At 42.7% G+C, this 27,487-nt stretch overlaps 3 protein-coding genes, 1 long non-coding RNA gene and 3 other non-coding genes across 7 annotated transcripts; 1 reads left to right on the plus strand and 6 right to left on the minus strand.

The window, feature by feature from the left end:
* Positions 1 to 3,058: 3,058 nt before the first annotated feature.
* On the minus strand, positions 3,059 to 6,398 carry txnipa (thioredoxin interacting protein a). Its single transcript, XM_069682013.1, has 6 exons — positions 6,045 to 6,398; positions 5,374 to 5,449; positions 5,120 to 5,267; positions 4,647 to 5,006; positions 4,247 to 4,549; positions 3,059 to 4,155 (listed from the first exon to the last, which is right to left on the minus strand). The coding sequence occupies exons 1-6, from the start codon at positions 6,298 to 6,300 to the stop codon at positions 4,108 to 4,110; spliced, it is 1,191 nt and encodes a 396-aa protein (XP_069538114.1). The 5' UTR covers positions 6,301 to 6,398; the 3' UTR covers positions 3,059 to 4,107.
* A 5,561-nt stretch (positions 6,399 to 11,959) lies between these two features.
* Positions 11,960 to 16,902, minus strand: LOC138609017 (uncharacterized). The gene is made up of 9 exons (XR_011309460.1): positions 16,846 to 16,902; positions 15,757 to 15,816; positions 15,490 to 15,517; positions 15,267 to 15,310; positions 14,103 to 14,166; positions 13,829 to 13,874; positions 13,253 to 13,315; positions 12,940 to 12,993; positions 11,960 to 12,688 (listed from the first exon to the last, which is right to left on the minus strand). It is a non-coding gene; the product is annotated as an uncharacterized lncRNA (long non-coding RNA).
* LOC138609569 (small nucleolar RNA SNORA18) lies at positions 13,089 to 13,222 on the minus strand. The gene has a single exon (XR_011309494.1). It is a non-coding gene; the product is annotated as a small nucleolar RNA SNORA18 (small nucleolar RNA).
* LOC138609563 (small nucleolar RNA SNORA8) lies at positions 13,658 to 13,795 on the minus strand. The gene has a single exon (XR_011309488.1). It is a non-coding gene; the product is annotated as a small nucleolar RNA SNORA8 (small nucleolar RNA).
* On the minus strand, positions 15,102 to 15,239 carry LOC138609564 (small nucleolar RNA SNORA8). Its single transcript, XR_011309489.1, has one exon. It is a non-coding gene; the product is annotated as a small nucleolar RNA SNORA8 (small nucleolar RNA).
* A 1,465-nt stretch (positions 16,903 to 18,367) lies between the features above and the next one.
* Positions 18,368 to 23,192, minus strand: chtopa (chromatin target of PRMT1a). Its single transcript, XM_069681394.1, has 6 exons — positions 22,924 to 23,192; positions 21,663 to 21,752; positions 20,478 to 20,628; positions 19,578 to 19,752; positions 19,354 to 19,500; positions 18,368 to 19,253 (listed from the first exon to the last, which is right to left on the minus strand). The coding sequence occupies exons 2-6, from the start codon at positions 21,725 to 21,727 to the stop codon at positions 19,051 to 19,053; spliced, it is 741 nt and encodes a 246-aa protein (XP_069537495.1). The 5' UTR covers positions 21,728 to 21,752; positions 22,924 to 23,192; the 3' UTR covers positions 18,368 to 19,050.
* Positions 23,193 to 23,268: 76 nt separating this feature from the next.
* On the plus strand, positions 23,269 to 27,225 carry snapin (SNAP associated protein). Its single transcript, XM_069681395.1, has 4 exons — positions 23,269 to 23,399; positions 23,732 to 23,778; positions 23,923 to 24,041; positions 25,232 to 27,225. The coding sequence occupies exons 1-4, from the start codon at positions 23,284 to 23,286 to the stop codon at positions 25,337 to 25,339; spliced, it is 390 nt and encodes a 129-aa protein (XP_069537496.1). The 5' UTR covers positions 23,269 to 23,283; the 3' UTR covers positions 25,340 to 27,225.
* The last annotated feature ends 262 nt before the right edge of the window (positions 27,226 to 27,487 follow it).

Below are 27,487 nucleotides of genomic sequence, written 5' to 3' on the forward strand. Positions count from 1 at the left end.
AACTTAGCTTCACAGCGAGAAGGTTCCCGGTTCGAATCCCGGGTCAGACATCCTTTGCACTCCTCATCATTGCACTAATGTCTCTCGTAGCATGTACATGTTAGTTTAATATTTAATGTCTAAGGTCGGCGTGTAGCTTTGGTTTGAATAATGTTCAATGCTTGTGCATAGAGAGAATGTGTCCATCACTGGCCAATAAAGCTGATTCTGGTTCAGACGTAGTGGGCCTCACTGTGTGGAGTTTGCATGTTCTCCCCGTGACCCTGAACAGGATCAGAGGTGTACGTAATGGATGGATGGAAAATCTTAAATCTGATCAGATTACATATGGAAACATGCTCCTGCTGCTCATTTATTCAGGAGACAAAGTTGAGTGTTGATATAAATACAGCGAGCGCAGAGCACCTGGAAGCTAGTGCTGTGACGAACGACCCGATTCTTTTTGAATGACAGGAACCGAGTCGAAGTGAGAGCCGTTCTTTTTGTTTCCCTGCCTGCTCGATCCACTCCCCTCCATGCTGACTTTCCACAGGTAGCTTTTTAACTGCAGTGCTGCTGTAATAGGTCACATGCAGCAGAATCATGTCACCACAACACAGTGCTGACGGTGAGCAACAGCATAACCCTCCGCCATGTTTGCTATTTCTCTGTTGACATCTCTGCAGTCATACAGAGATGTGTCATTAATGATTGCCAAACCAGTGACGTTGATTAATTCTGTTCCTACATTGTTCTGCTGTTTCCTTTTACGTTTAAAAGGGCAGAATTTTTAATGTGTGTGTGTGTGTGTGTGTGTGTGTGTGTGTGTGTGTGTTTACCATAGACTGTACGTCACCCATTGCTTTCTGAAGCAGCGTTTTGAAGCCCGAATTGCGCCGCCTCTGGGGGTCGCCATGTTGGAAATGCCAGAGCCGGCTAATCTAGAGACGGGCAAAGAGGCGGAGCACAACCGAGCTACAGCCTATGGCTGAGCTCTATGGGCGGGCCGCATGAATCAGCCAGCTACGGCTAAGAAGCTAGGCTATATGCTCCTCAGTGTAGCTAGCGGTTATTATCCATAGACTGTATAAATCATGAATGAGCTGGTTTGACTTTCCCAGGAGGAGATTCTGTCGGTGACTGACTGCAGGTGTTTAGTTATCAGACTAAAGAAGAAGTGTACTCGCTGCTCGCTCGCCCGGTGAGAGAGCGACGAGCCGACACGTAACGGGAAACTTAAAATAACCTTCTCATCACTGGCCCGCTGTAATCTCTCCGGGGAAAAGTCAACAACTCCTGACTCCTGTTTACTGACCGACGATTAAATAAAAAAACACTGAACAGGCTAAGCGAGCACAGTATACCTGCTACTTAGTGCTAACAATATATCAGGACAATAACATGAACATTTAACTCACTTAAAGCTGGAGCTCAGACTGCACGCACAGAAAGTCCCATAAACACACAGAGAGATTATTTGTCCTCTAACGGCTCCAACAACACCAACAGGTGAAGGTGAGCTCAGTGTCTGTGTGTCTGTTTTGACGTCTAGCAGACAGCCAGCAGGATCCACCTGTCAATCAAGTGCAGGCGCGTCCACGAGTCTGACCACTGTCTACCTCGTGGTGTTGTGGCGCTCACGATGGATGGAAAGGAACGGAGCCATAAGATCCGGCTCCCTTCAAATAGCCATAATTCCCACTACAGGAAGCAAAGACACACCTTGCAGAAAGCGATGAACTGCTGGTCCATAAGGGTCACATGATCACATTAGTTCAGCTCAAAGCACTGAATCTGGTGTAAGCTGAAATATTCATCAGTTTTCAAAGTACCTGATGTCAGCAGAGACTGAAACATCTTCATCAGGACTTCAAATCTAACCTGTTGGATCTGTTAACATCTCAGACGATGGGCCATCTCTGTCCCACAACGGCTTTTATCTGTTATGTGGAACGAAAACCCATGAGCACTTAGACACATTGGTTTATGTAGGCATCGGGACACGGCAGGGTTAAATGTCATGGTTCACACCAGTTAAATGGGGCGGCTGTGGCTCAGTGGTAGAGTCTTTCAATCGGAAGTTCGGAGGTTCGATCCCCAGCTCCCTCAGGCTACATGTCGTAGTGTCCTTGGGCAAGACACTGAACCCCAAATAGCTCCCATAGCCAACGGGTATGAATGTGATATCTGATTGACAGTTGGGCACTTTACGTAGCAGCCTCTGCCATCAGTGTGTGAATGTGTGTGTGAATGTGTGTGTGAATGTGTGTGTGAATGGTGTAAGCTCTGAGTGGTCGCTATATAACTACAGTCCATTTACCATTTAAACAGATCAAAACAAATCCATGCAGATAAAGTTGATTAATTCCTGTAAACAGAGAACTTGATTGAATATGAAAGGTTATGGTCACGCAGCTTCACCAGCAAGTGATTTAGCCTTCAGTCCATGTCATGCTGCTTCTCTGGGCTGAGTGATGCTGCGTTCGTGTGGAGTCAGAAGAATCGGAAAATCAATTCTGACTGGAACATTTTTATGAAATATTCCACAAAAGACGGAAAAACTTGGAAAGTCAGGCAGGAGTTTTAAAAGTTTAGCACGACTTTCCAAGCTGAAGTCAGAGTCCGGAGAGACGTGGACGAAAGTGTAAGATGACTCGATGACCAGAAACGTTTTACTTCTTCATGCACATGAAGCTTTGAAGGCTCTTCATTTTTTGCTCAGAAGTTATTTATTGGCATTAATCTGATAACGACCTTAATAAAACAGCATTGTAGTGGTTTTGGGTTGAACGGATGCAGCAGCAAGTCCAGTAAAGATCCAGAATACTGGAAAAATATCAACGTACGTAGGGAGAGCAGAAAAACTGATCTTCTTTTTAGTGTTTGTGTTGTTCAAAAGAATGATTCCCAACCAGGGTTAAAGGACCATCTGAGGAGCACTTGAATGCACCGTTAGTGGTGACACCTGGCCAACAGGTAACCCAGGCAGTCTTCTCACCAACCACCTCTAACTCCTCTTAGAGAACCCAACACATCCCATCTAAACCCGCTCTTCAAAGGAAAAGGCAGACACGCTGGATACTTTGAACATTTCTTTATTATAAAAAACAACCCATAGGGTTTCATACAAAAATACTCGTCTGAAGTATGAAGGATGCATCGCAAACATACTTTGTCACAAATCAGTCTTTAACAGTGATTTTCTTTACGCCCTGAAAGAACAGAAGTTATGAAACCACCACAGTGGAATGAAATGTTGTCTAGGACAACTGCAGAACATGATTATCCTCACAGAAGGTGCGTCCCATCTTACCGGAGTGTGTGTGGAACATGTTTGGCACTATGCTAAGCTAAGCTAAGCCCTTATATGGAAATAAACCGTGAGGTTCAAACAAGTTTAGAGTGTTTAACTAGAAAAAAATCTCCACTTCACAAATATTGTTCAAACTAAAGTTAACAAACAGAAACTCTTTAGGCAGTCGAAGAGCAAAATGCATCAACCAAAAGTGCAAAAACATACAGGAAGAAAACGCTTTGTTTCCAACACTGGTACATCAGAGGATCAGGATGCTGAGCGGTTTCATCAGCATCGAAGGAGGATTCTTCTACATGCTCCTGACTAACTCTGTACAGCAACACAAGCTGGCTAACAGGGAGGACTGTTCCTCTGGTGGATCCCTTAGAGTCGCGGGTTTGACTGGAATGACGAAGCACCGGGAGGAGAGGACAAACCCCGAAAAGGCAAAGATGTTGCAGCAGGCGGGGGCCGGCTCGTACACTGCTTGGCCCCGATAATAAAGTCTTAAAGTGTCTGTGAATGGACAGCGAGACCCCCACAGTGTGAGGGTGTCTGGAAGGGACAGCTTATTCAGAAATGTAGCGCTGCACGGCTCTGCGGCTCGACCTCCAGGACCAGGACCCGACGGGCGGCGGGAGGAAGACTCAGGACGAGCGGAGGTGATGAAGCGCGGCGTCAGAACAGGCGAGCATCGTTTCTGTCCATCTCCTCAGACCCGCCTTTACTCCCCCAACAAACATTCTGGAGTTTGGACCTTGTGCTCCTTTTCAAGTGCGTTACATGATCGGTCCCTGAGAGCTGGACCACAGTTCAAGAGTCCCTGCTGCACTTCAGCAGACTGGAAGCATGCGGACGTTTCCATTAAACTCCTCCTCGGCCTGGGGAGAGAAAATATGGATTCATTAATTTCTTATTAACTCAAGAGAAAGAATTATTCGTTTATCACAACCACTTGGTTGAGACTCTTACCTCAGTGTAGGCAGGAGGTGGGGGGAACGGGAAGGCGGGGACGTTCATGAAGATCGGGCTGTCGTCTCCATCGAAGTCGTCCAGCAGCGGCGTGAGCGGCTGGTCCAGGCGACAGTCCCGGGTGACGTCGCAGTAGCTGGGGGGCTCGGAGGGCATCCTGAGGGACACCCAGCTCTGCGAGGCGTTGCTGACCGATCCTTCCTGGCTGCTCACGCTGTTGCTGCGGCTGCCCAGACCGGCTGTCCCGATGACCAGAGGCAGCTCCAGGATCAGCTTCTCGCTCCCGGGGATGTGGATGTAAATCTGGAGGAAGATCAAAAGAAAAAATCTTTAATTTCAACTCTCAAAAGGGATTTAAAAAACCAAACTATTTAGTTAGTTAGTTGTTTAGTCTTCTTACCATGAGCGCGTACTCCACTCGGATGATGTTGCACCCCAGCATGGACGGTTTGATCTTGGGCACCCTGATGGTCTTCCCCTGCCAGGCGTCACACATCCCGGAGATGATGTGGTTCCCGCGCACCGAGCTCAGCTTCTGACGGAAGACTTTGGTGCGCCCGTTGGCCTGGTAGGTGTGTTTAGCGATGATGGCGGCTTTGGGCACCACGATGCGAGAGCAGGTGTTCTCAAACTTTGCGTTGATGCAGATGTCTTCACCTTCACAGAAGCCACGGCGATCGATTTTGACGTTCAGTGACACCTGGCCGTCTGGGATGAACATGCAGGTAACTTTCTTCTCCTTCATGCCACCTGTGGGAGACTAAAGAGACGCAGAAGGGTCAAACTCAGGCCGAGCAACGTCAAGATTATGAAACAAGCAGCACGAAAGAGCTCAAATTTCCAGATCCAGACGTTGCTGTTGAGTGAACTCACCAGCAGGTCCGGGGTGTTCACATCCAGAGGCTCCTCCACCTCAAAGGGTTTCTTGCACTCAAGGGTGTGCTGCTGTGGCCTGTCCATCAGGGCCTTCACATAGTAGTGGACATAGCCGAACTTCCCCTTGTATGACGACACGAGCTGCCTGTGAGAACACGTGTGAGGAAAATAAGTAAAACCAAAAGTATTCTCTGAAAAGTCATGCTTTCAAAATGATGTCATCACAGCTGAAATAAGAAACGCTGTCTTACCCTTGCTGGGGGAGCTCAAATCCAAAGCTGTACTGGTATTTGTTTCCAGGCCTCAACACGACTGATCCGTCAGAGTCTGAGGAGAGAAAATGAAATACATTTTTATTACCCTGTTATTAATCAATGACAATGACTTCATGTCGTAGTTTAAGTCATCTGAGTCAACGTGGGAAACACCAGCAGAGTCATTATCCATAAATCCTGTCTGGGAGACTCCCTGTAATCTCCTGTAACGCGAGATATAGGGGAGTTCCGCTTTAAAGTTGCGTTCAATGCCAGTCAGTCATTCTTTAACTTCTGAAAAATGACTTGAATTTCTAAGAATGGCTTTTATCCATTGTAACAGCATTATTAAATCTCATCTCAGTATAGAGTAAACACCAATTAATAATTTGGGTCAAAACTGTCGACCTTCTTAATCAAATCAGAAAATATAACCGATACTTTTCACAGTCCCTGTAAGTTAATCATTTACAGTCGATGTTTGTGAGAATCGACACAGTATTAAAAAACAGCTCGGATACGCATGTGAATCGATATTCTCAGAAACCCTTATCCATTACACCATTTACAGACTGACGCATGTGGGTTATCTATGCCGCGCTAATGTGTTACACAGATAACTGCACGGTGGTGATACCAGGCTGCAGAGGATGATCAAATGTCCGTACCTGTGGGCTGCTCGTCCAGCAGCAGCACCTCCTCGTAGCGGAGGTACTCGGCCTCCTGTCTGCACCGCTGCTTGCCTTTAGCGTACTCCACTTTGGCGCAGCCCAGACCCAGAACCTTCATTGCGGACACCCGCGTCACCTCGTTCACCTCCACCTCCACCCGGCCGGACACCTTGTCCCCCCCACAGTAAAAAGTCTTGCAGGGGTCCGAAAAGACAATCTGGAAGGTCTTCACTCTCTTTGCCATTGCCACCATGACTGCTGATTTCTGATATCCAACACAGATAAACTTATAGATTGAACCGCTGTGGAGCGATCGTTAGGTTTGTGGAAGCACGCGCTCCCTATTTGACTCTATCGACTCTGCTGTAAACAAAGACGGCCCTGCTGGTTTTATATGACGAGCCTCAGTGGGGCATGAGCTGCCAGAATGAGCAGCATGGCTCAGCGCGTGCACACTGCTCCCATTGGTGGAAAAGCTTTGTTTGTGTCGTCTCCAGCCAATCAGCGCCCAGAAGCGACGCGTGGACACCGCGTGGTTGTGAGAATGTAGAGCGTGCTCAGCAGATGTAAGGCAGGAAGTCGAAGATGGACAGAGAGAAAAGTACATTTGTAGTAAACAGACTGAAACCCGGGAAAGGATTGTCTGAATGCGTTCATCGATCAGACTACTGAGTCACTCAGGTGGGACTCCATATTCAGCATACTTATTAGGAAAACCGTCATCATCACAATCAACTGGTTTGAACTGGAAATACAGACTTAGTTTCAGAAAATAGAATAAATACTGAACAGTACAGTATGGGTACTGGATGAAAATATGGAACAGTTTTCATTATGAATCAAATAAACACATCTACAATGAGTCGTACATGTCTCTTTGGACATTTAGACACCATTATTAGAGATTTGACAGCACAGAGATGACACGCATTGATTGCAAGAAGAGATGTGGGAAAAGGTCACTGGTGTGGACCATTGCATTGCAAACATTGCAGTCTACGGTCGGCACCGTAACCTGTAGTTCGGGGGGGTTACAAAACATAATTTATGACTCTGCAGTCTGTTTTTTGCAGCATAGAGACGAACTACATTTCAGATTAAACATTGGCCAAATGTATCCTACAAAAAGTTTCGTTCATAAGCAGCTATATTTCATCAGTACAATAGACTACATGCCCAAACATATTCAGCATATTAGACGACAGTGATCTCATGTCCCAGTTTTTTTCAGGTTGTCCCAATTTTGACCTGGGTAGCTCGACCCAATAAATACACCAACATGTCCTGAATGTCACCACAATTAGCATTATTTTATTCTTGTTTTCAGCATTTACACAGATAATTATCATAGTTTGTCCCAGTTTGTGAATCAGCGTGTCGTGTCATTAGTCATTGCAGCTGTTTCTGGCTGAATCTGTCAATATGCTGACTGTTAGCTGTCATTTTGAAGAGAAACTCAGTGTTTAATGAGCTAAGTAGATCTGTTAACACTTGAAAAATTGTTCCCCACACTGATGTCCCCCACGCATGTCTGTTACACTTTAGGTCAGTTTGTGTTTTGAAAATATTAATATCAGACAAAATGTTTGTTCTGGATATCATTCACTGCGCTGATTTTTCATTTACATTATCCCAATTTACCGTATTAAAATGGCAGTCATTTTTCTTAGACGTCACGCTAAGAGTGGGAAGCTAACTGTTATCAAAAAGATAACCATGTACTTCTGTGTTCCAGGTTGCAGTTTATAAAACGTAGGAACTCTGACAAACTGTTATCATTCTGTCGCTTACCTTTTGACGAGCAGCTTAAATAAAAACAGACGGTAAAATTCAACATTTCTAAATGATATGCCATATTTGATTACCCATTTGCTACAGTTAGACAACAGCTTACGTTAGCACAGGCAATGGATAGTAGAATTCTAAGGATATATTGAGCCAACATATTTGATAACCAGTTAGCTACTGAAAGACAACAGCTAAAGTTAGCTTTCAACCACCTTCTAGCTAGCACAACCTTTTTACAGTGTTACATGACACAACAGGAGAGTGGTTAATGATTGCCATGCAGATATGGTCAATATCCTCACAAGACAACCAGAGTGCATCGAAGGCATTCTTCATTTTAAGCTATCATATCTTTTTGGTTAAAGAAGTGAAGGTCAGGGTTCTATTCTATAGAAGTCTATGAGAACATGCTCCTCCTCCTCTCCTGATGTATTCCCTCAGTAAACATGTTCCTAATGACTTTATGGTCTTAGTCTCTAGTTTCAAGTCTTCTTCAACACAGCATGATGTTCATTTAGTCACCGATGCTCCCATTGAGAGTCACACAGAGCAGAAATAGAACACTAGCCAAAACTAGGAGCCCAGTTACCGCATACGTAATCAATGTAAATGCTAACCAAGCTAGTAACGTTAGAGCTGATAACTAACTAAGAGTTTGCTTACCCCTTGCTCCTCTCTAGCTCCACCGCCTCATCCAAATGTGGTCACTTCTGGCTCCAAAAAAACAAGATGGCGACTGCCAAAAAGCCAAACTCCAGGCTTCCACAAAACAATGGTTGATGACGTGGTGGCTACTTCCACTTCTTATTTTATCTGTGTTGAGCTTGACAGTTTATTTATAAATCAATTAAATGATTTCCCTTCATTCATTAAAAACAGCTGCACAAAATGAAAAGTATTCCCCTGGTTGTGAAAGTGGGCTGTTGGTGTTAATGGTAACCACACCTATTGCAAGGATCGATTCCCAACTTGCTAAGACAGGAGTCTGAACTCAAAGAGCCTGCAAAGCTCGAGGCATCGTGTGTCAACTGTTTTACTCTAATTGAATAATCCACTGGGAATATGCACCAGTGAAGTACAGTAACAGCTGATACTAAAAAGGGGCCATGAGGTGGATCCTGCTTGTTATCTGATCCTCCAAACAACAATCTTGGGACAGGCTTAGAAGAACTGCACACACTTAACATTCAAGATCTTTATTTTCAAATGCACACTGAAATTATTTAATCTCAGGCTTAGATACAAAATAAAATACAATACAATAAAACACATATAAACACATAAATAAATAACACAAGAAAGAAATTAGAAGTGCATTGGAAAATCTGACTGCAGCTAAAGTGAGAGGTTCAGCATGCAAACGTCTACAACCTTGCACAAAGAAGTCGTTTTGTAAGTGACTAGCTTTATGCGTGAATATTTTGTATATGTGTTTAACATGCAAAGTTTTGCAAAGGTACATTCACTGCACCGTTGTACACTCATGTATCATAACAGCTCATTTGTTCAGAACATTTTGAAGTTGTGTGTCCTCACAGTGTTTCACCAGAAGAACTCCTGTTTTCTTGAAAGAGCAGTTCTTGAATGTGTAACACCGAGGTCATGTACTTTCCACTTTCTCAACTGTTTCCTTTGTAAGCAGGTCACATGACACCACACACACATGTATCATGTGACTCGAGATTCCATGTTGCTTGTTTGGGCTTGAACTCGAAGCTGTTTTGGATCTGATGAGATCGTATTGTTCCCTCGGATGAACTTTCACCCACTTTCTTTTAGACGCCATTATATCATCAGGATTTTCCATCATAAAAATAACCCAGATTAAAAGATGACACAATAAGACCACAAAGATATGCAAAACAACAAGAGGGGCATGCACAGAGAGACAAAACAACAAGGACACACAGAATGACATCTGTGTGACACAAAACCATCATAAAAATCACACAAACAACTTCAAAGATACACATCACGACTGACACAAAAAGAGACGCAAAGAGCCACAGAGACACAAAGTGACCTCAGAGGAACACGAAACAACTTCAGACACAGGATGATAACCAAGAAACCAAAACATTTGCAGAGAGACACAATGAAGAAAGCAACTACAAAGAGACAAGAAGGATTGCAAGAAAAAACTCCAGAGAGACTGAATAACTGCAATGTGACACAAAAGATCTACAGACAAGAGTTTCAAAACGACTGCAATAACTACAGACACAATGAGCACATAGGAACACACAATCACAACAAAGAAACACAAAGCAACTACAGACAGCCACAAAGCAACTGCACACACACAAACAACTACAAAAGACCACAAAGAGTCTCAAAACAACTTCAAAGAGTCACCAAACTACGGTCAAGAGACACAAATAACTACAACATGACCACGAAAAAGGAGATGAAAAACAACTACGAGACGAGAAACAACTGTAGGAAGGCCTGAAAAGCAAAACTACACAAAAATGTCAACAAAACAGAAAAGTAAACCAAATCCAAGCAGCCACAAAACTACTGCAAAGACACACAAAACAACTACAAAGAAACGTCACAATGGTAGCGTAATAAGGGACATAAAACTAACACAAAGAGACACAAAGCAACTGCAAACAAATGCAAAGTAACTACAGACAGCAAAAAAAAAAACATAGGACGACCTCAGAAACTACAAAGACACCAAACTACGGTTAAGAGGCACAAATAACTAAAGTGACACGAAAGGACAACTACAAAGGAGACACAAAAAAACAGCTACAAAGAGATAAGAAACGTGTAGGAAGACCTAAAAAAAACGCAAAACAACAGAAAAGCAAACTGAACCCAAAAAACCCAAAAGAGAACAAAAAAAACTACAAAGAAACGCCGGAGTGACAGTAACCCGAACACAACCACAAAGAGACACCAAATAACTACAAAAGATTCAAAACTAGTGCAGAGAGAAACAGATGACTACAGAGACACAAATGACCGCACAGGACCTTAAAAAGGTCACAAAAAAACGACCGCAGAGAGAAACAAAACTACAAAGACACAATGACCCCTACCACACAAAACTACCGCAAAGAGACACAAACCATCACAACGCGATACAAAAGTTTTAGTTTATACATGTTCCTATTATGTTCAATTTGACATCTTATACTTATTTCCTTCTTTTCTTGAACATATGTTGGTCTCCCAGTCATTTTACAAGGATTGCTCCCTGCGTGTATTTGACACATGAACTTGAGACATGAAAGGTGGGGGTCAGAAGGTCTTCTCTGATGATGGAGGCTGTTTTCAGAGGTTGTCTGCTGTAATGTGCAGTGAATTATTCACCTGTTAGCTCCACTGGTCAAACAAGAAATAGAAATAATTTACATATGGTTCGAAGAGAAAAATACTCAAGATTTAAATGTTTGAGCTTTACATCACAGGGTGGTGAGGAAATGCGTATCAGCATTCTGTTGTATCGTCCAATCAGAAGAGACCCTTTTCAAGAGGTCTCCATTAAGGGACAACGTAACCTGAACAGGGGCCGTGGTTCTGTTGTATAAACAGATACTGCCCCCTGGTGGAGGAAGCAGGCAGCTACGGTTGTAAAATGATGCACCGACACTCCAAAGGGTCTGGAGACAGTTTAGGCAGGTCAAATAAAGGACCCAGTAAATGAGTCGTAACTGTTTCTCTCCAAGCTTTAATGTGTCTGACAAGTTTATTTTTCAATTCCAAAAGGGTACCTGTCCTGAACAAACTCAAGGATGTTTTTACTGACATATTCTTGCTTTGTAAAGGAGTCTCAAGCCTGAATTTAGCAGTTAACCCTTTCCGTTCTGCAGAATTCTGGAAGTTCATAAAATGGCACTTCACCTTGAGAAGTGATGTGCTTCCTAGTGGGAGGTAAGAATGTCTCGTCTCTTGATCATTACTTTGTTGCTTTTTTTAAATTGTGGTTACAATTTCATTTAGTGGACACTTTTGTCCAAGAGAAGTACATCAGTGTTACAACACATGCATCCATCAAGACAGGAGGGGTTTGATTTTCTGCATCTACAATGTCACATTGTTTCACAACAGCTGTTAACTGGTCAAAGCCTCCAGACTTTCCACGCCATCAAGAAGATACACGTCAGTACATCAGAGTAAAAGAAATGCCAGGAGAATTATGCATTTTATATTTTATTGAGTACATTTCAGTAAAAGGACGAGGCAAAGTCAGACGCAGCGAGCGCACAATGGTACTGATCGGGTCATACAGATTTTAACAGGACTGTACTTTTATAGCCCTCTCCTTTTTCTTCTAACCACCCGTACACCACCAAACATTCATACACTGATGGCATTGGCTGCTCAAACCTGCCCATCAGCACGAACTTAAAGCTGCTGTGAGGAACTTCTGTTTGTGTTGATTTTGGCGCCTCTGTGGAAAAAGCTGTACCGCTCTACTGATCTGGTCCTGTACACGTTTTAGTGGTGGTCTAACAAACAATCTGATCCTGCTTTCTGTAACAGTCAGATGCATCACTCACTTTAAATGTTTGCCAGCGTGCAGCCCGTTTCATACCCAGCAAAGAACGGCAGCTTCTTCCTGTGCCGATAGAAGGCAGCTCAATCAGAAGCAGTTTGGGATTCAGCCTCTTGCACAGGACAGCTACAAAATGTAGAATGCAGCAGCCGGGCATCGAACCGCCAATCTTTTGATTAAGAGACTACCAACTCTCGCACTAAGTCACAGCCGCCCTTCAGACATTAGTTACTTTGAAACTTTACAAATGAAAGTTCATTTTATCCTGAACTGAGGGACGGCAGCTCAAAGCTCTGGTGGTTGTGACGTCAGCTGCTCACTGTTCTGCATCGCTCCGCTGCTTCTGAAAACAAGGCCACAAAAGGTTCAGATGTTCAGACTAAATATTTGCTCAACTATCATTGTTACACATGGCACTATAAATCTTACAGGTCATGTTCCCAGCACGACTTCTGCAGCACGGAGCTGCAGACGCCTGCTGGGATGGTTTTTAATTTCTGGTCAAGTCCACAGCAAGTCAGGAACTGAGAGTCCTGAAAGCCTTGGTATATGACCAAACATCATGAACACTGGAGGAGGAGGGACTTTACTTACAGCGAGAGGCTGCTCATTGTTCTGATTCAATGTCTCCAGGACGGTTTCTGATCCCTGAAAGTAAAACAAGTTCATATAAATATTGACAAACACAACTGATCCTTTATGCATTCATTCTCCAAGCTTTCCTTCATCTTCACCATAACTTCATATGTTCTGCAGTAATATCCCAGCAGGCTCATGGCAGTGAACAGGTGGGTAAAGCGAGACCACAGATTTACTCTGTGAGGCATTTCCAACGACACGAGCCTACAGGTAAAGGTCGGTCGGGATAGACCTCAACTCACTGCTAACGTGCTTCAGTTAAACTCACCTTCATCACTTCAACACCTGCTGAAGCCTGAGGCGGGAGGAGCTCCTTCTCTGCTGCAGAAACCTGGAGGATCAACGATCAGGTCAGAAACACTGAGACACATTCAGGACATCATGCAGCAATCCGTGGATAAACTTTGCTACAGGAAGTTCTAATGCTTTATAATATTAACTAATCTGAAACCAATTCATGCTCACACCTTTCCGTTCAGAGAAGACGCCAAGTACAACCACATTCTCAGTAAAATCTCTGTACTCAGTTTAATCACTGCACAAAACAGCAAGGCGGGCTGCAAACATAAAGCCGAGTCTCAGAATGATCCTTCAGCTCGTCGAAGAGTTAAGAGATTAACAGCAAACACGTCTCCATCAAAAGCAAAGTGAAAATCTGATTGGCCGTGAGGTTCAGTGTATCAACAAAAATACCAGGACTCTGAGCACATGGAGCTCAGAGACCAACGATGCCAGGTGTTGAGTTTGTCTCGCACTGGCTTTTGAACAAACCAGCTGATGAAACAGCTGGCTGCAGATACCACACAGTGCTGGCATCACGTGCAACAGTAAAACAAACACTTACTGCTCACGAGCCCGTCACGTTTCATTCATCAGGCCATCACGGAGACCTAGAGACAAAAAGCAACTTTCAGTCATCACCGTCTGATAAACCTCCACCTGTCATTCACGAGTCCTCGGTGTTCTGCAGTGATATCCCAGCAGGCTCATGGCAGTGAACGCGACGTAAAGCAGGACCACAGATTTACTCTGAGGCATTTCCAACGACACGACCCTACAGGTAAGGATCAGTCGGGACAGACCTCAACTCACTGCCAACGTGCTTCAGTTTAACTCACCTTTGTTGTGGTTAAAGCATCCCGAAGCCTGAGACGAGGACGAGATCCTTCACTCAGCAGAAACCTGGAAGTTAACAGGACAGGGTAAGAGATGTTTCCCGAGGAGCAGAAAGGATGCAACCGTCTTATTTTAACGTCTGCCCTGATTAATTGCACCAATAAACCTGCAGGAGTCCAGACAGGCCTTTTGAAAGATTTGGAATTTCATAAGAGAACAAAAACCATGTTTGCACCCCAGCAGCCTTCTTAAGTTTCTTTATAGCTTCATAGCATTTTGTGCCCGTTAGAGGAATTGACTTCTTAGATCACTGCAATAACTGGTATTTATTCCAGCGTATAGGATCAGACAGGAGTTAAGTGCTGTATCAGATGGTACCTGCACATCTCACCAGTTATAAGAAGGCACTGGGAGGAAGATTGCATGTGCGTTCCCAATTTGTCCCTTGTTCAGAGATGAAACATTCCTCCTCGATGTTTACTAGAAAAGTATGTTCACTACAAGTAAAGACGCATGAGTGACCGTTTCCTTGCCCACACATTTTCCTTTACAGTTTGTAGTCAGGCAGTTTGAGTTTCAGGTCTCTAAAAAGGAGTTTAACACATTTGTGTTGGAGTATTTCCTTAGAAACTTAATATTTGTGATAACAGGATTTTAAATCGTGTGAATCTGCCAGGTTTAATTTTTAAAGTGACTTAAATTTCCTGCAGTTTACCTTCTATAACTCACAAAACAAAAGTCTCAGGATAATTATTAGTCCTAAGTCTCAGTGATTTGAGATGTTTGAGTTCATCTGAGAATTCTGGAGGCTGCGCTGCCAATAAAATGACAGAATTTTGGGCGTGCTACACAGCATGGAGAACGACTCACAAAATAGCAAACTAAAAATACTTATGTAAGCCTGTTAATATTAATGCCTCAAAGCAAATGTTATGTGGAGCCTTGGCATCAAGTCCAGACATTTTCAATAAGCTTAATACCTACTAGTGTGGACTCAGGATGTGTGTATCAACAAAAATACCAGGACTCTGAGCACATGGAGCTCAGAGACCAACGATGCCAGGTGTTGAGTTTGTCTCGCACTGGCTTATGAACAAACCAGCTGATGAAACAGCTGGCTGCAGATACCACACAGTGCTGACTCTATGGATGTCATGACTACTTACTTTATACTGCTGCATCAACACTGACGGTCAGGACAAGAGGAGACCTGCAGGAGGAAGGATGAAGGTGAGAATACGTCTGCAGAACTTCAGCATATTTAAGTAGAGTGCAGGGTTTTGTTCAGAGAGGCAGCTGTCAATCACACTTCAGAGCAGTTGAACATATTTAGCCAATCATCATAACTCTGAAACAGAAGCAGATTTATTCTGAAATATTAAGACTTACCGAGCTGGTCTGAGGCCTGCTCCGGGCCCTGCGACAGACAAAAGCTTACTTTCACTGTCTTTAAGTCACATCATCTTCCATTAAAATTATGCATTAGCTGTTATTCCCAAAAAGTAACACTGCTGCAGGGTGCACAGCAGTGGGTTGCAAGAGAATAAGTTAGTCTGTGCACTGTATGAGATCTGTAGCCCACCTGACAGGACCAAAGATCATACTGTGCACATGAACGAGGACATCACCCACCTACAAAAATAAACCCATTCTCACCTCATGTCCCAAAACTGCAGGACAAACTGACGGAGAACTTCTCCCCATGATATTCACATCCTGCAAGAGAAGGGTTCTTTTTAAAACTCTGAAAAAAACATTTTGTATTTTACTCATGCACACAGAGGGTAAATGTGCCAGGCCTCATTGACACCATTCAGCAACCGGCAGTGCAGAGGTGAAAGCAAAACCTGGTGTGATATAGCCACTGCTGTTCTGGGATCAGCCCACTGAACAGGACAAACCCACGGAAGAGTCTGCACTGTGGCGCTGTGACGAGGACACAGATCCTGGTACTTTGTCTGGTCCAAAATAATAAAATATTTTTAATATCACAAAACTAAATAGCAGCTTGTATGAATCATCGCGTTTGTAGTTCAGGTGTTCCCATTTCTCTAGCGTATTCTGCCATTTTGGATTGGCATTTATTATGTGCAACTGAATGGGAAGTTCACTACGCATGCGCAGAACCGCGCATTGAGCAAGAATTCCAAAGAAATCTCTGCGAGTTTCCTACACCACAATTTTAGTTTGTTCTTGTTTAGTTAATATATGCAGCGATTAGTCGTGGTGTAATGAATTAGTTCTAACTTAACTATTTAACAAGTTCTGATTTATCTGTAAGCATGTTTGCTGTAAAACGTCTCATACAACTGTGGGTAGTTAACAGGTGTGTCAAAGTTCGTTTCCCTTTTGACGCGCGCTCTCTCCGTCTATGGTAACGACATGGACAACCGGCTAATTAATGGAGAGCAACTATTGTAGAAATTGGGACTTACACAGGTTTAACCGAGTTAACTTTAATTTGATTGAATTACAGCCGACATAAGTGCCATCATATAGTAACTCACTCAAGTTGCTCATATTGTATTAAGCATTTAGGGAAACTATTTGCTATTTAGCAACAAGCTAGTTAGCAGTAAGGTAGGTTAGCATGCTAATTATGGACAACGTGGTGCTCAAAATGTGAAAACATCACATTTAAAACGTGAAATAAAATCAGATTAAGTATTTAACGACGGCGGTCTTGTGCATATCATTGTGGTATGTCTGTTACGAGTCCGTTAAATGTGAAATATTTATATTTACCCATCGTGAGTGCCCTCCTTCCAAGTGCCAACAGACAGAGATAAGAGGACCTAAAGCGTGCCGCAAAAGTATTTATAGGGCTGTGCGTGGGACTTTACGTCAGTTGAAACTACTTTTCGACAGCAAATGCTGCGTTCAAGGAGACTCGACAATCGTAGATACTAAAGTTTTACGCTGAATGCCAATTCAAATGTTAATTTTTCTTAGATAAAAGCGTGCAGGAGTGAAACAGGCCCGTGCTTTCTCTATTAATGTGCGTATTCCATAATGATCCAATGATCTAAGGTTATAAAAATTGCATTTTTAAAACTTAATTTGGAGTAATTCTGTAAATTACCATTTTAAACAGGACTATGGATTTTCACCAAATTAAAACAATATTAAAAAATTCAAAACACCAACGCTTTGTTGGCAATAAAACTATATGAAATAAAATAGTACATGTTTTGAAATAAGCCTACATTTTTATAGGAACTCGACATTAGAAACACATCAGACCTGCAAAATGTTGCCCTTCGAGTAAACCTCATAGAGATGGGACTTGTTGACTTGGATACGTACATTTTTACTCTTTTATGGCTCTGTTATAAATCTGGTGGCCAGTAAAGTTGCATGATTTTATCAGGTCAGGAATGCAGAAAAGAAACTAGTACTGCATAAAATAAAGCTTATTTTAGCATGTGCCTTAAATCTTTTGTTGTTTTTGAATTACTGGCTTATTTGACTTTTGTGGCTTTAAAATTATTGAATTAAAACTGTGGGTAAACAATAAAATCAGCCATTCCTGTGAACACATGCAACAGACATTGATTTTATTTTTTACCTTTCGGTTTATGGGAGTTGCTGGTCTGCAACGGTCTGTTATTTTGTTTATGTTATTGTGTGTTATACAAATATTATACTGGATCCAAACTCTACTCACAGAAGCACACATGTCACACAGTAACATGAAGAAACTAAAAGACTGAGGCAGAGGTAGAGCAGCATCTCCTGTGTTCTGCAAGGCAAAATTACTGTTTTTGTCAGTGGAGTTTGGTGGCTTTGAAGAGAGCGATGTACCAGCTGTTTTTTATTTTAGAAAATCTCACAGGTTAATCACAAAGGTCCATCCAAGATTTCTTTTTAACAAGAAACCGGTGTTACGTAACTGTCTTCAGAGACAACACACTCCATTGTCAGAAACAGTAATTTTACTCAGCATTATGATCCAGCCATGACAGCCTGTTTGATTGCTTCCAGCAGGAGAAATCTAATGAAGCGATTCCAAAACTTCTTGTGAACTATTTAGAAATAGGGCCCTGGTTTAAAACGAGATTCCCTTTCAGGGGCACAGAAGGTTGGAATCACATTTACTCTATATTGAAACCTTCATATTTCAGCGCCCACCCTGTTAAAATCAGATCTGCATTCATTATTTTTGACCATGCCGTTACTGGCTGATCTAATAATCCCTGTGTTATAACAACATAAAAAGAAGCCCATCTGATGTGTGGCAAACATAAAATTCAGACATTTGACACAGTTTGGGAAATCATCATTTCCATTTTAATTAAAACCTATTTCACTCGCTTTGGGTAATTTTATACAAATGCTCTCAGGTACAAGTTAAGAATAGCAGCACTCCACAGAGAGCCGACAGGTGGAAGATACAGAGGAAAAAACAAAGTACTACATCTTTTAAATACAAAACAGACAAATGGATTCTTGGCTTTAAAAAAGTCTTTTCTTACATTCTTTTTTAACTCATGAATTTAGAAAAGTTTTGCATTGTAACGGTTTCCAAGATAAACCAACAAATTGATCCACCAACACTAAGATCTATTTAAAATAAAAGTTAAAAAATAAAAAGGATGTAATCAAAATCAGTGGACACAACATCTCCAGGATCTTTTTTTAAACGTTACAGATTTCAGCTTGAAGTCTTCATACATGAAAAAGAAACAAAAACCGTACGAGTCCACAGACAGCAGGTTTGTCAATGATTAAAAGGTCCCTTCACACAGATTCAAAAGGGTTTTTCAGGTGCAGGTGATGCAGAACCGAGACGTGGTCGAAGCACATTCAGATGACACCTCAACTTCCTGCTGGATTTTCAGATCTCTCGTCTACATCACGAACACAACCATCTCTCAGAATATCATTTATGTCAATCACACTTCACTGTGCTTTAAAGTTCAGTTTTTCAGGTCTTTGTGTCCTTCAGAGTCACTCCATGCTGTCGGGGTCCGCCTGGGCCATGTAGGCGTCCAGCTCAGCATCCAGGTGACCTTTGGTCTTCGACATGTAGGCGTCCAGCTGGTTGTCCAGTTGTTCACGGGTCACAGCTGGTCGGCCAAGACCTCTGCCCCGCCCACGACCGCGACCACCCCGACCGGCAAAACCACCGCGCCCACGCAGTCCTCCACGACCTGAGGACCAAAACACACAGCAATGAGCCCATTTTAGTCATTTATTTCAGTCCAGTTTCACACATAAATAATATACGAAATAAAACTATGACCCCCTCACCTCTGGCTACACCCCCTCGTGGTGCTCCTCGGGACATAGGTCCACCTCTGCCAGCAGGTCCTCCACGCTGGCGTCCTCCTCTTCGCATTGCCATACGGCCAGCAGAGCCACGGCCTCGCATTGGGACACCTGTGGTCATTCGCTTCCCTGTTGAACACAAAGAAACACCATTACTTCATGCAAAACCAGAAAAATCTACAGCGTGCGAGACTGCAGACACTCACCTCTCAGAGACAAAGCTCCCCTCATTGCTCCACCTCTGGCTCGTCCTCGCAGACCTCCCCTCGTCATTCCCCGCATCCCTCCTCTTCCTCCAACAGGTCCTCCTCGCATCAGAGCCCCGACCGGCCGGCCCAGCCTCGCCTGGATGTTGCTCTTCCCCAGACGCTGCTTCAAGCTCTGGCACGAGTTGTTCAGGGATGAAATTATGACAAAATGACAACAAATGAACAACGAAAAAGTCTCCAGCAGCTGGTGGATGCAGGTACGCAGTGATGGCCTTTAAAATGAAGCCTTTTAATGTATTAGGACAGAACCTGCTCCCTGTAGCAGTGACAGTCCACTCAGGATTTTCTAAGAAAAGGCCACAACACAGATTTTTCAACATGTCAGCACCCAGGAAGGCACAGCAAAGGACTCAACTACTAACACACATTACTGGTCTACTTTGTAAAAAGTGGCGAGCAAAATCAGAACAGTTGCTCTTACAACTTTCAGAGCTGTAAAGCCCTTCCACATGTTGCCACTTATTAGCATTTACATGCTTTAACTTGTTACACTAACCAAAGTCAAGCCAGAGTTCTCTCTTGACACAGGTAGCATGTTAGCATGTGCTAGCGCTCATAAAAGTGAGGATCATGTTGGTGAGAAGCTTCCTCAGTTATCTGGAAGTGGTTTGGTTCAGCAGCATCTGACTCCGGACAAACCACCGACTGCTGTAAAGTTTGTCTGAAGTTTGTAACAACTAAAAGCAACAGAACGAATAAGTTATTCAAACACACTGAGACACACAGCAGAGTCGAACCTGCCAAACACAGCAGCCACCTGTGAACAAATCCTGTATAGGTGGTCAGTCTTCAGTTGGTAAAACGCTCCACTAACAATCCTTTGACCTTTGACCTCACCTGCTTGTGGTTCAGAGCAGCCTGCACTGACGGCCGGTTCTCCATCTGCTGGGCCAGTCGGCGGTTACGGGCACTGGCCAAATGCTGCTGCTGCATGGTGGCTCGAATGCTTACCGCGGTGGGCTGCTTGTTCTTCAGCATGTTAGTGAAGCTTTAGAGGTGGGAGGGAAAAAGAGGGAGGAGTAAAAGAAGGGGACAGGGGACATACAGAGGAGGAGGAGGAGGAGGAGGAAGCAGGGTTCCACATCATGTCATTGCTCATGTTATGGATGTTGCCACACAGACTGTGCTGGCTCTTGTTGTCATGTTAGACTTCATTTGTCGGCACTCATTTTCTCTCTCAGTCATATCACAATCGATTTATACTTGAATTAAGCATGTGATCAAACAAGCACAGGTAACTGACAAAGAAAGAGTGCAGAGACAGACTACAGGAGAGAGACAGGTAGAAGGTGCCAGAAGAGGAGCACAGTTTGCCACTTACAGGCCTCCAGCTGCCCGGCTGGGGTGTCATCGCACTGCAGCAGCAGAGGCCCCGGACGTGAGGAGTGCTTGGCCACCCAGCCACTTACAGCATGGACCGTGACGCTGTGGTTTGACCACTGAGTAAAGGGGAGATGAGGGGGGAAGGGGAGCTCTTTGTCACGTCCAAGCTAGGACTAAGTACCTGGTCTTTTATAGCAGAGAGAGAGACAGAGACTGAGGAGGAGGGAAAAGGAGCATGTGCTTCACTTCCACTGGTTTGAGAGAGAAAAGTTAAGAGGCAGGAAGTCGCCCCGTCTCCCTGGTTTAGCTTCCTCTCCCATGTAAGGCATATACATGATGTATTAACAGGGAGCAGGGAGTGCCAGGGCTTTTGTGGGACAGTGGTCTGGTCCAACTTAGGCTTACCAAGGCTTACCAAGTGTGACCACTACCCTCTCCCCTTTTCTACATGTCTGCACTGCTCACACAAAATATCTGGTCCAGCTAAACTGCTTCTTCCCCACTTTAAAACCATACCAAACCCTTCACATGAGGACAGGACCGACATGGTTGAGTGAGCAGTGCACACGCTGGGCATAGCATCCATGTCGGCTCCGGTCCCCGACAGAAGCCTTCCGTACGGAGCACTAGAACCTTCACAAGCCAAGGCTGGCCCTTGCATCTGGTGTCTAACAGCTGACAGGGTGCGTGGCGCCTCACCGCTCATTCAGGGACACTTTGGTGGTGCTTTTCAGGACAACCTTTTGGGAGGAGGCTGCGCTCATTTTGGCAGACTTCGGTTGCAGGCTCCTGGAAACAGACGGGACAAAACATAAAACAAGATAAAGAGAGGAGGTCAAATTTAGACTAGAAATAACAAGTGGAATCAGAGAAGCTATTTTACCTCATCAGTTTAATGATTGATTCTACGCCCAAAAAGTCGTGCCAGACAAAAAGTTAGGTGCAAAAATAGTTTATAAATAGATTATTCATTTAACAGAACTGGTTACATTATGTCTGTTTATATAGGCCATAAAAAAAATGATGATTTCATGTCTCAAAGAAAAGCAACATATAAAACTTCAACAGAAGTTAAACTAACAAAGATACCTGTGTGAAAATGTATGTTCAGGAACAACACCATTAGCACTTCAGACTAGCTGGTTTAATGCTACGCCTCCTCAGTCTGTTATGTTGGCCTTACTTAGATGACATGGGGGATCTTCTAATGGCTGGTTAACATAATACACATTTACTTAAAGGAAACCCTTTTGTTTAAGAGTTTATTTACCAAATCTGCTGAACATTCTGTTCAATACTAAGCTGTCAAATAAAAGGTAGTTCTTTAATGAAATCAACTGTTTAACCGCTTTAAATGTATCATTAGTATCTTGTGAATCCATGAGGGTTGGGAACTCTATGTACATGAAAAAATTACAATCAACCATTCTTTCTGCATTTTTCATTTGCAAATAACAATTACTGAACTATTAGGTAGAGTAAGTTTAGACTCAGAAATTACACCATTTATTAATGTAATAAACCAACACCATTACCAAACAGAACAGTGAACCTAATCACAAGATGGAGGCAGGGGTGGCAGCTGCCTAGCCATATATCTTAAGTGCCACTTTTAGTTTGCATATTCTCCGCACCACATGAAGCAGTTTCAAACATATTAAATACACTGAAAACACGACGAAATCTATAAAGAATGTAATATAGCTTAGGCAGAGATGGTGGACATCTTCATTTAGTGAAATACCTCTCGCAGAGGTAATTATTCTCCTTTAAACTGGCCTGCCTGGTCTATCAGAAACCAGTTAACTTAGCTGGGCGGAGGTGGTCACCTTTTGAAGACGCCGTAAATCGGCGGACAATTGTGTAAACTCTACATTAAATTTATAAAATTTGATAACTTTAAGCGATCAACAAGAATTAAAATGTATGCTTATGATGATTTTAAACAAGTATTACTTACAGTGAATGTTGCGTCGGTCGAGAAAAGCCCTGCAGCCAGCTAATGTTAGGCTTATCAGCTAGCTTGTCCTAGCACGGTGTCGCCGTGTCGGCTGTCCTCTAAATCTTCTGTTTAAATAAAACGTACAATTATCGGATACCTTCCTAATGAAGTGCTGTTAAAAAAATTAACTAATTCGAGATGAATTCTGGTCTTTTCAAAATAACAATAAAACACCAGGGACGGGGTATGCGTCTCTCCAAAATGGTGCTAGCTGAATAGGCTGTTCTTCTCGGGCAGAAAATGGAGACGTTCTTATGACGCTGTACGTCACGAGGGGGACGTCACTTCCGGTCTCAGCTTTGTTGATGGTTTGCTAAAATGGCTTCAGCGGCACTAGTGGAGACTTCTGCAGGTAAAGATGCTATCGCCGAAGGGTTGCTCGACCTCCTGAAACCGGCTATTCAGCAGCTCGACCTACACGTACACTCAGTCAGGCAAGTGTGGTTATTTATCGATTATTTATTATTTAATCGTGACATGTATTACGCTGTCATTCGAGCTAGCTAGCTAACTTTGCTAACTGCTTCACTGTCCCGTGACTCTCTTCTACCGATGTCATTAGCCTTTATTGTTCCCCTAAATGTGATTCAAGCATTGACATTTTAAAATTATTTATTCACTGCTGGGTGTCATGTGCTTTTTGCTTTAATTTGAATTTCTTCCTATTCTGTTTTCATTCACGTGTAAACCCTGAACCTGCACACCTGTACTGCACTTGAACATTCTCCAATCCCTCTTGGTAATGAGATTATTTTATTCTTTGCAGAGAAAGCCAGGTAGAATTAAGAGAACATATAGACAATCTGGCCACAGGTAATTTAAATGTTATTTATTTTTAATAAATTGTCTATATCTAAAACATCACTTATTAAAAAATCTATCTGGTATGAAAAATAACCCGTTTGCTAACCCCTCGGTTTGGTGTCATTTGTGTCTTGTCATGTAAATTGTTTGCAGAGTTGTGCAGGATAAATGAACATCAGAAGGTGGCTTTAGACCTGGACCCCTACGTCAAGAAGCTGCTGAATGCAAGACGGAGAGTAGTGCTAGTAAACAACATACTGCAGAATGCACAGGTCAGCGGCATTATTTCCCTTTTCCTCAGTCTGCACTTGTCAATATGCTTTCCATAACAATCACTGTGTGTTCTGCAAAAAAGTGTCCATTCAGTGACAAACCCAACAGCAAGAATGATCAACTCTGCAGTTCCCCTTCGCTCTGCAGAGCTCAACTTCAAATAGTTTTGCCCACCAGCCTGGAGCAGTAGGCAGCTGTGAATCCCGCTGTACACTACCTGCTCAGGAGCAGACAGACACAGTTGTGACAGGCTGGTGAGCACAGCGGAGCATTAAGCAGCTCAAGCACTTCGAGTTTATGAAGACTAAAAACAGATCAAAAAGAGATATACTGTAGTATACTGGATTTGCACAAGTCAGGACACAAACACAATGCTGCTGCCCTCTAGTGGATCAAAAATACAGTTAAAGGGTAATTCCTGTGTCTTTAAACTGGAGTATTTTTAGTAGGTTAGTAAGGCATCTTGATCAGTTTTTTGTGTTATTGTGTGTCAAACAAATATTGTGTTTGATTCCAGCTGACCCTTTAAAACACAAAAGTCTCACAATTAAACACAAGTACAACTAAGTTAACAAGGCAGCAGTCGATCAGCCTCTCCTGTGTTCTGTGAGCTTAAATCCCTGTTTTTCTGAACGGAGTCTGGTGTGTGTGCAGAGAGCGATGTAACGTCTGTGTGTGGTTAAAACAATCATCTTCCTCTGTAACAAGAAGGTCTATCTCTGTAGGGATCCTTTCTGTCATGTTGTCACACACTTAGAATAACAATCTGAGCCTGTCAGTGGAAACACCAAGAACTGTTAGTGGACGACCTTTGACCCATCAAGGATTATGTTGCAGCCATTACAGCCTGGAGACAGTTTTATGCGTTTTACAGTAAAATCTGCTGCTAATACTGCCACTACCAAAGGTACCAGTGCGATCACTAAGAACGCTAAAACCTTTTACTAGTATTTGTATGACAAATAAATAGCACTGCAACTGCTACTTGTATAACTTGTGTAGTACTACTACTACAAATATCCAACTATCACTACTGTATAACAAACGCTATATTACCATTACTACTTCTTCCACCCCTTATACCATTGTGTTGCTAAACTGCTAACTGCACAAGTTTAAAAGGAGAAATCTGCACAGAAGCTAACAAACATCATAAAAGCAACAAATAACGTAAACGTTGTGTCTCCAGGAACGTCTGAGGCGACTCAACCACAATGTGGCGAAGGAGACGGCACGGAGGAAGACCATGCTGGAGGCGTCAGGAGTGTTCACCTCCCGCTCCCCCAGTAAACCCTGATCCTGATCCTGCTCCTGCTCCTCCTCCTGCGCACAGCAGATACTGTGAACTGTCCTCACCAGCAGGGACTCGTCAATACAGGAAACTGTATCAGGAGGAGGACAGTCTTCCTCTGACACTTTTAGCTAGCTGTTTGTCTGAGGACACGCTGATGTCCTCCACTGCTTTGTCTGATGTTTTCACAATAAAACTCCAGGCTGTTAGCTGCTTAGCACTGTGCAGCTGCACATAAAAATATGACAGGAAGCATTAATTATATGTATTTATTATAGCAACTGGCATGGAGAGATAGGATTAATAATGCCACCCATGAGCTCAAAGTCAAAAACATCACTCAGCATGCAGGATCAGCAACAGTTAGCCGGAGTGATCATGTGGATAAGTATAACAGATCCTTGTTTTTCTGTTCTTCATATCTTCATATCTTCTTTCACTCGTTTAGGAAACTGGTTCTCAAGCATGAGCTGAATTGTAGCTCTGATGAAGTGAAAGTTCAAGGGGCTGTTTTAAAACTGGTCCAGCTGAACCTAAACTTGCAGAGGATTAAAAGCAGCTTCACACTAAACTGGAAATTATTTCTGCTTCAAAACCAACAACAAAAACATCATGTGGCAGCCTCGTTGAAGATTAGATGGTCTTAATAAATCTATGAGAGCACTGGGAGTTAACATGTCTGATGGCGAATATATTTATCACTATAAACATTGTTACATCGTTTGTTATGTTCGTACATTTGTGACCAGCATGGTGTTCTGTTTCCACCTCTGTTTATACAATTGCTCAATATTATTGTAGCACAAGTGATGTGTTGCCATGGCAGTAATGCAAATAAATAAAGAGAAATCATATTTAAAATATTTAAACCAAATGTAGAACATACTGATACATTTGCCGGTAAATTTGCAGTACCTGTAATAAGTCCACTGTATAGAAGTTTACATTAAAACTACAATGGGGATTGGTCTGACAGTACACATAAGGTTACTTGACCTCTACATTTAGGACCACATGTCCTCTTCGCAGGCACTACGCATGCTACAGAGCCATTTTTGAACAGCTGCTTGCTGTGTTAGTCGGATAATCAGTTACTCCTAAGTAGTGGCACGTTTCTATAAGTTTAACATTTAATTTTAGTGTTGCATTTAGAGATTTAGGAAATAACAAATTGATCTGAGCTGCTTTAGTAAAACCTCAGGTCTTCAAACTTAAACCTGAGTTAAACCTGGTCTGCACCAGACTTAATGTAAACTCAGGGTCTGCTGTAGGTCTAAGTTTACCTCAGGTCAATCGTGTGGGACCTTGGAGTTAAACCTCTGTGGAGGTGAGGTTAGCTAGGTCTGCAGCTTGTTTAGTTAAACCTAGGATAAACATGGTCTGTCCTAAGTTTATGTTAACTCTTAACAGTTATTGGTTTAAGTTAACAGTTAAAAACAGTGGCCTCGAAGGAGGTTTAGGTGATCTTTACAGGACACAGCAGATGATTCAGACTCAGCCACAAGTGCTGTTTAAACTTCGTCTACTGAGAACAGCAAATGAGTTTTAATGACCGTATGACCTCGATCCTGGTCTTAAACCTTTTAACCATTCACCAAAAGCTAAGCTAGTGATGGAGCAACAGCCTCCACGAGTTTAGCTCAATATTATTTTCTATTTCATTAAAACCTAAAGACGTGTTCTGCTTCCAAGCTTTGTCTCTCGGTGCCTCGGCTTTCTCTGTAAAACTCTGCTCACATTAATGTGTTAGAGAATCAACACAGCAAAATAACTTACTTTGTTGGATGTCGTGTTTCCATGATGATAATAATGTCTATGCTTCAGACTTTCATTTTTGTATGATATCCACTGTCTTTATGAATGTTTATTAAATAAACATCGCTATGTTCTCATATTTTTTGTAACTTTTGCAGAAACTGTTTCTTAAATTATTCAATTTTTAACATGATAATGAAAATTAGCTGAAAGCTGGTTTGATTACCCCCCACATATTGATCATTTATTTGTGATTAAAGTCCTAAAAGCAACGGGGCTCAGAGGGTGGTGTTAAAAAATGTAATGTGGAATGTTTTCATTAAATTTATAACAATCTGAAAGGTAATGCACCATTTGACAGTTATAGGTTTGACCTTAAATCTTATTCTTCTTAGGGAA

This window comes from Semicossyphus pulcher, unplaced genomic scaffold (assembly GCF_022749685.1).
Source record: "Semicossyphus pulcher isolate SPU_LCO1_2020_fin unplaced genomic scaffold, fSemPul1.0.p SCAF_5, whole genome shotgun sequence".
NCBI lineage: Eukaryota > Metazoa > Chordata > Actinopteri > Labriformes > Labridae > Semicossyphus > Semicossyphus pulcher.

What these genes read in the sequence shown, in the direction of transcription:
- chtopa (XM_069681394.1), bottom strand. Translation starts at nt 21,727, where the DNA reads ATGAGCGCAGCCTCCTCCCAAAAGGTTGTCCTGAAAAGCACCACCAAA. An exon ending in AAAGTGTCCCTGAATGAGCG is followed by an intron (nt 20,629 to 21,662) that starts GTGAGGCGCCAC and finishes CCACCTCTAAAG; the next exon opens with CTTCACTAACATGCTGAAGA. An exon ending in GGGAGCTTTGTCTCTGAGAG is followed by an intron (nt 19,501 to 19,577) that starts GTGAGTGTCTGC and finishes TGTGTTCAACAG; the next exon opens with GGAAGCGAATGACCACAGGT.
- snapin (XM_069681395.1), top strand. Translation starts at nt 23,284, where the DNA reads ATGGCTTCAGCGGCACTAGTGGAGACTTCTGCAGGTAAAGATGCTATC. An exon ending in CTACACGTACACTCAGTCAG is followed by an intron (nt 23,400 to 23,731) that starts GCAAGTGTGGTT and finishes TATTCTTTGCAG; the next exon opens with AGAAAGCCAGGTAGAATTAA. An exon ending in ACATACTGCAGAATGCACAG is followed by an intron (nt 24,042 to 25,231) that starts GTCAGCGGCATT and finishes TTGTGTCTCCAG; the next exon opens with GAACGTCTGAGGCGACTCAA.
- txnipa (XM_069682013.1), bottom strand. Translation starts at nt 6,300, where the DNA reads ATGGTGGCAATGGCAAAGAGAGTGAAGACCTTCCAGATTGTCTTTTCG. An exon ending in GCTGGACGAGCAGCCCACAG is followed by an intron (nt 5,450 to 6,044) that starts GTACGGACATTT and finishes TTCTCTCCTCAG; the next exon opens with ACTCTGACGGATCAGTCGTG. An exon ending in CACCTCCTGCCTACACTGAG is followed by an intron (nt 4,156 to 4,246) that starts GTAAGAGTCTCA and finishes TTCTCTCCCCAG; the next exon opens with GCCGAGGAGGAGTTTAATGG.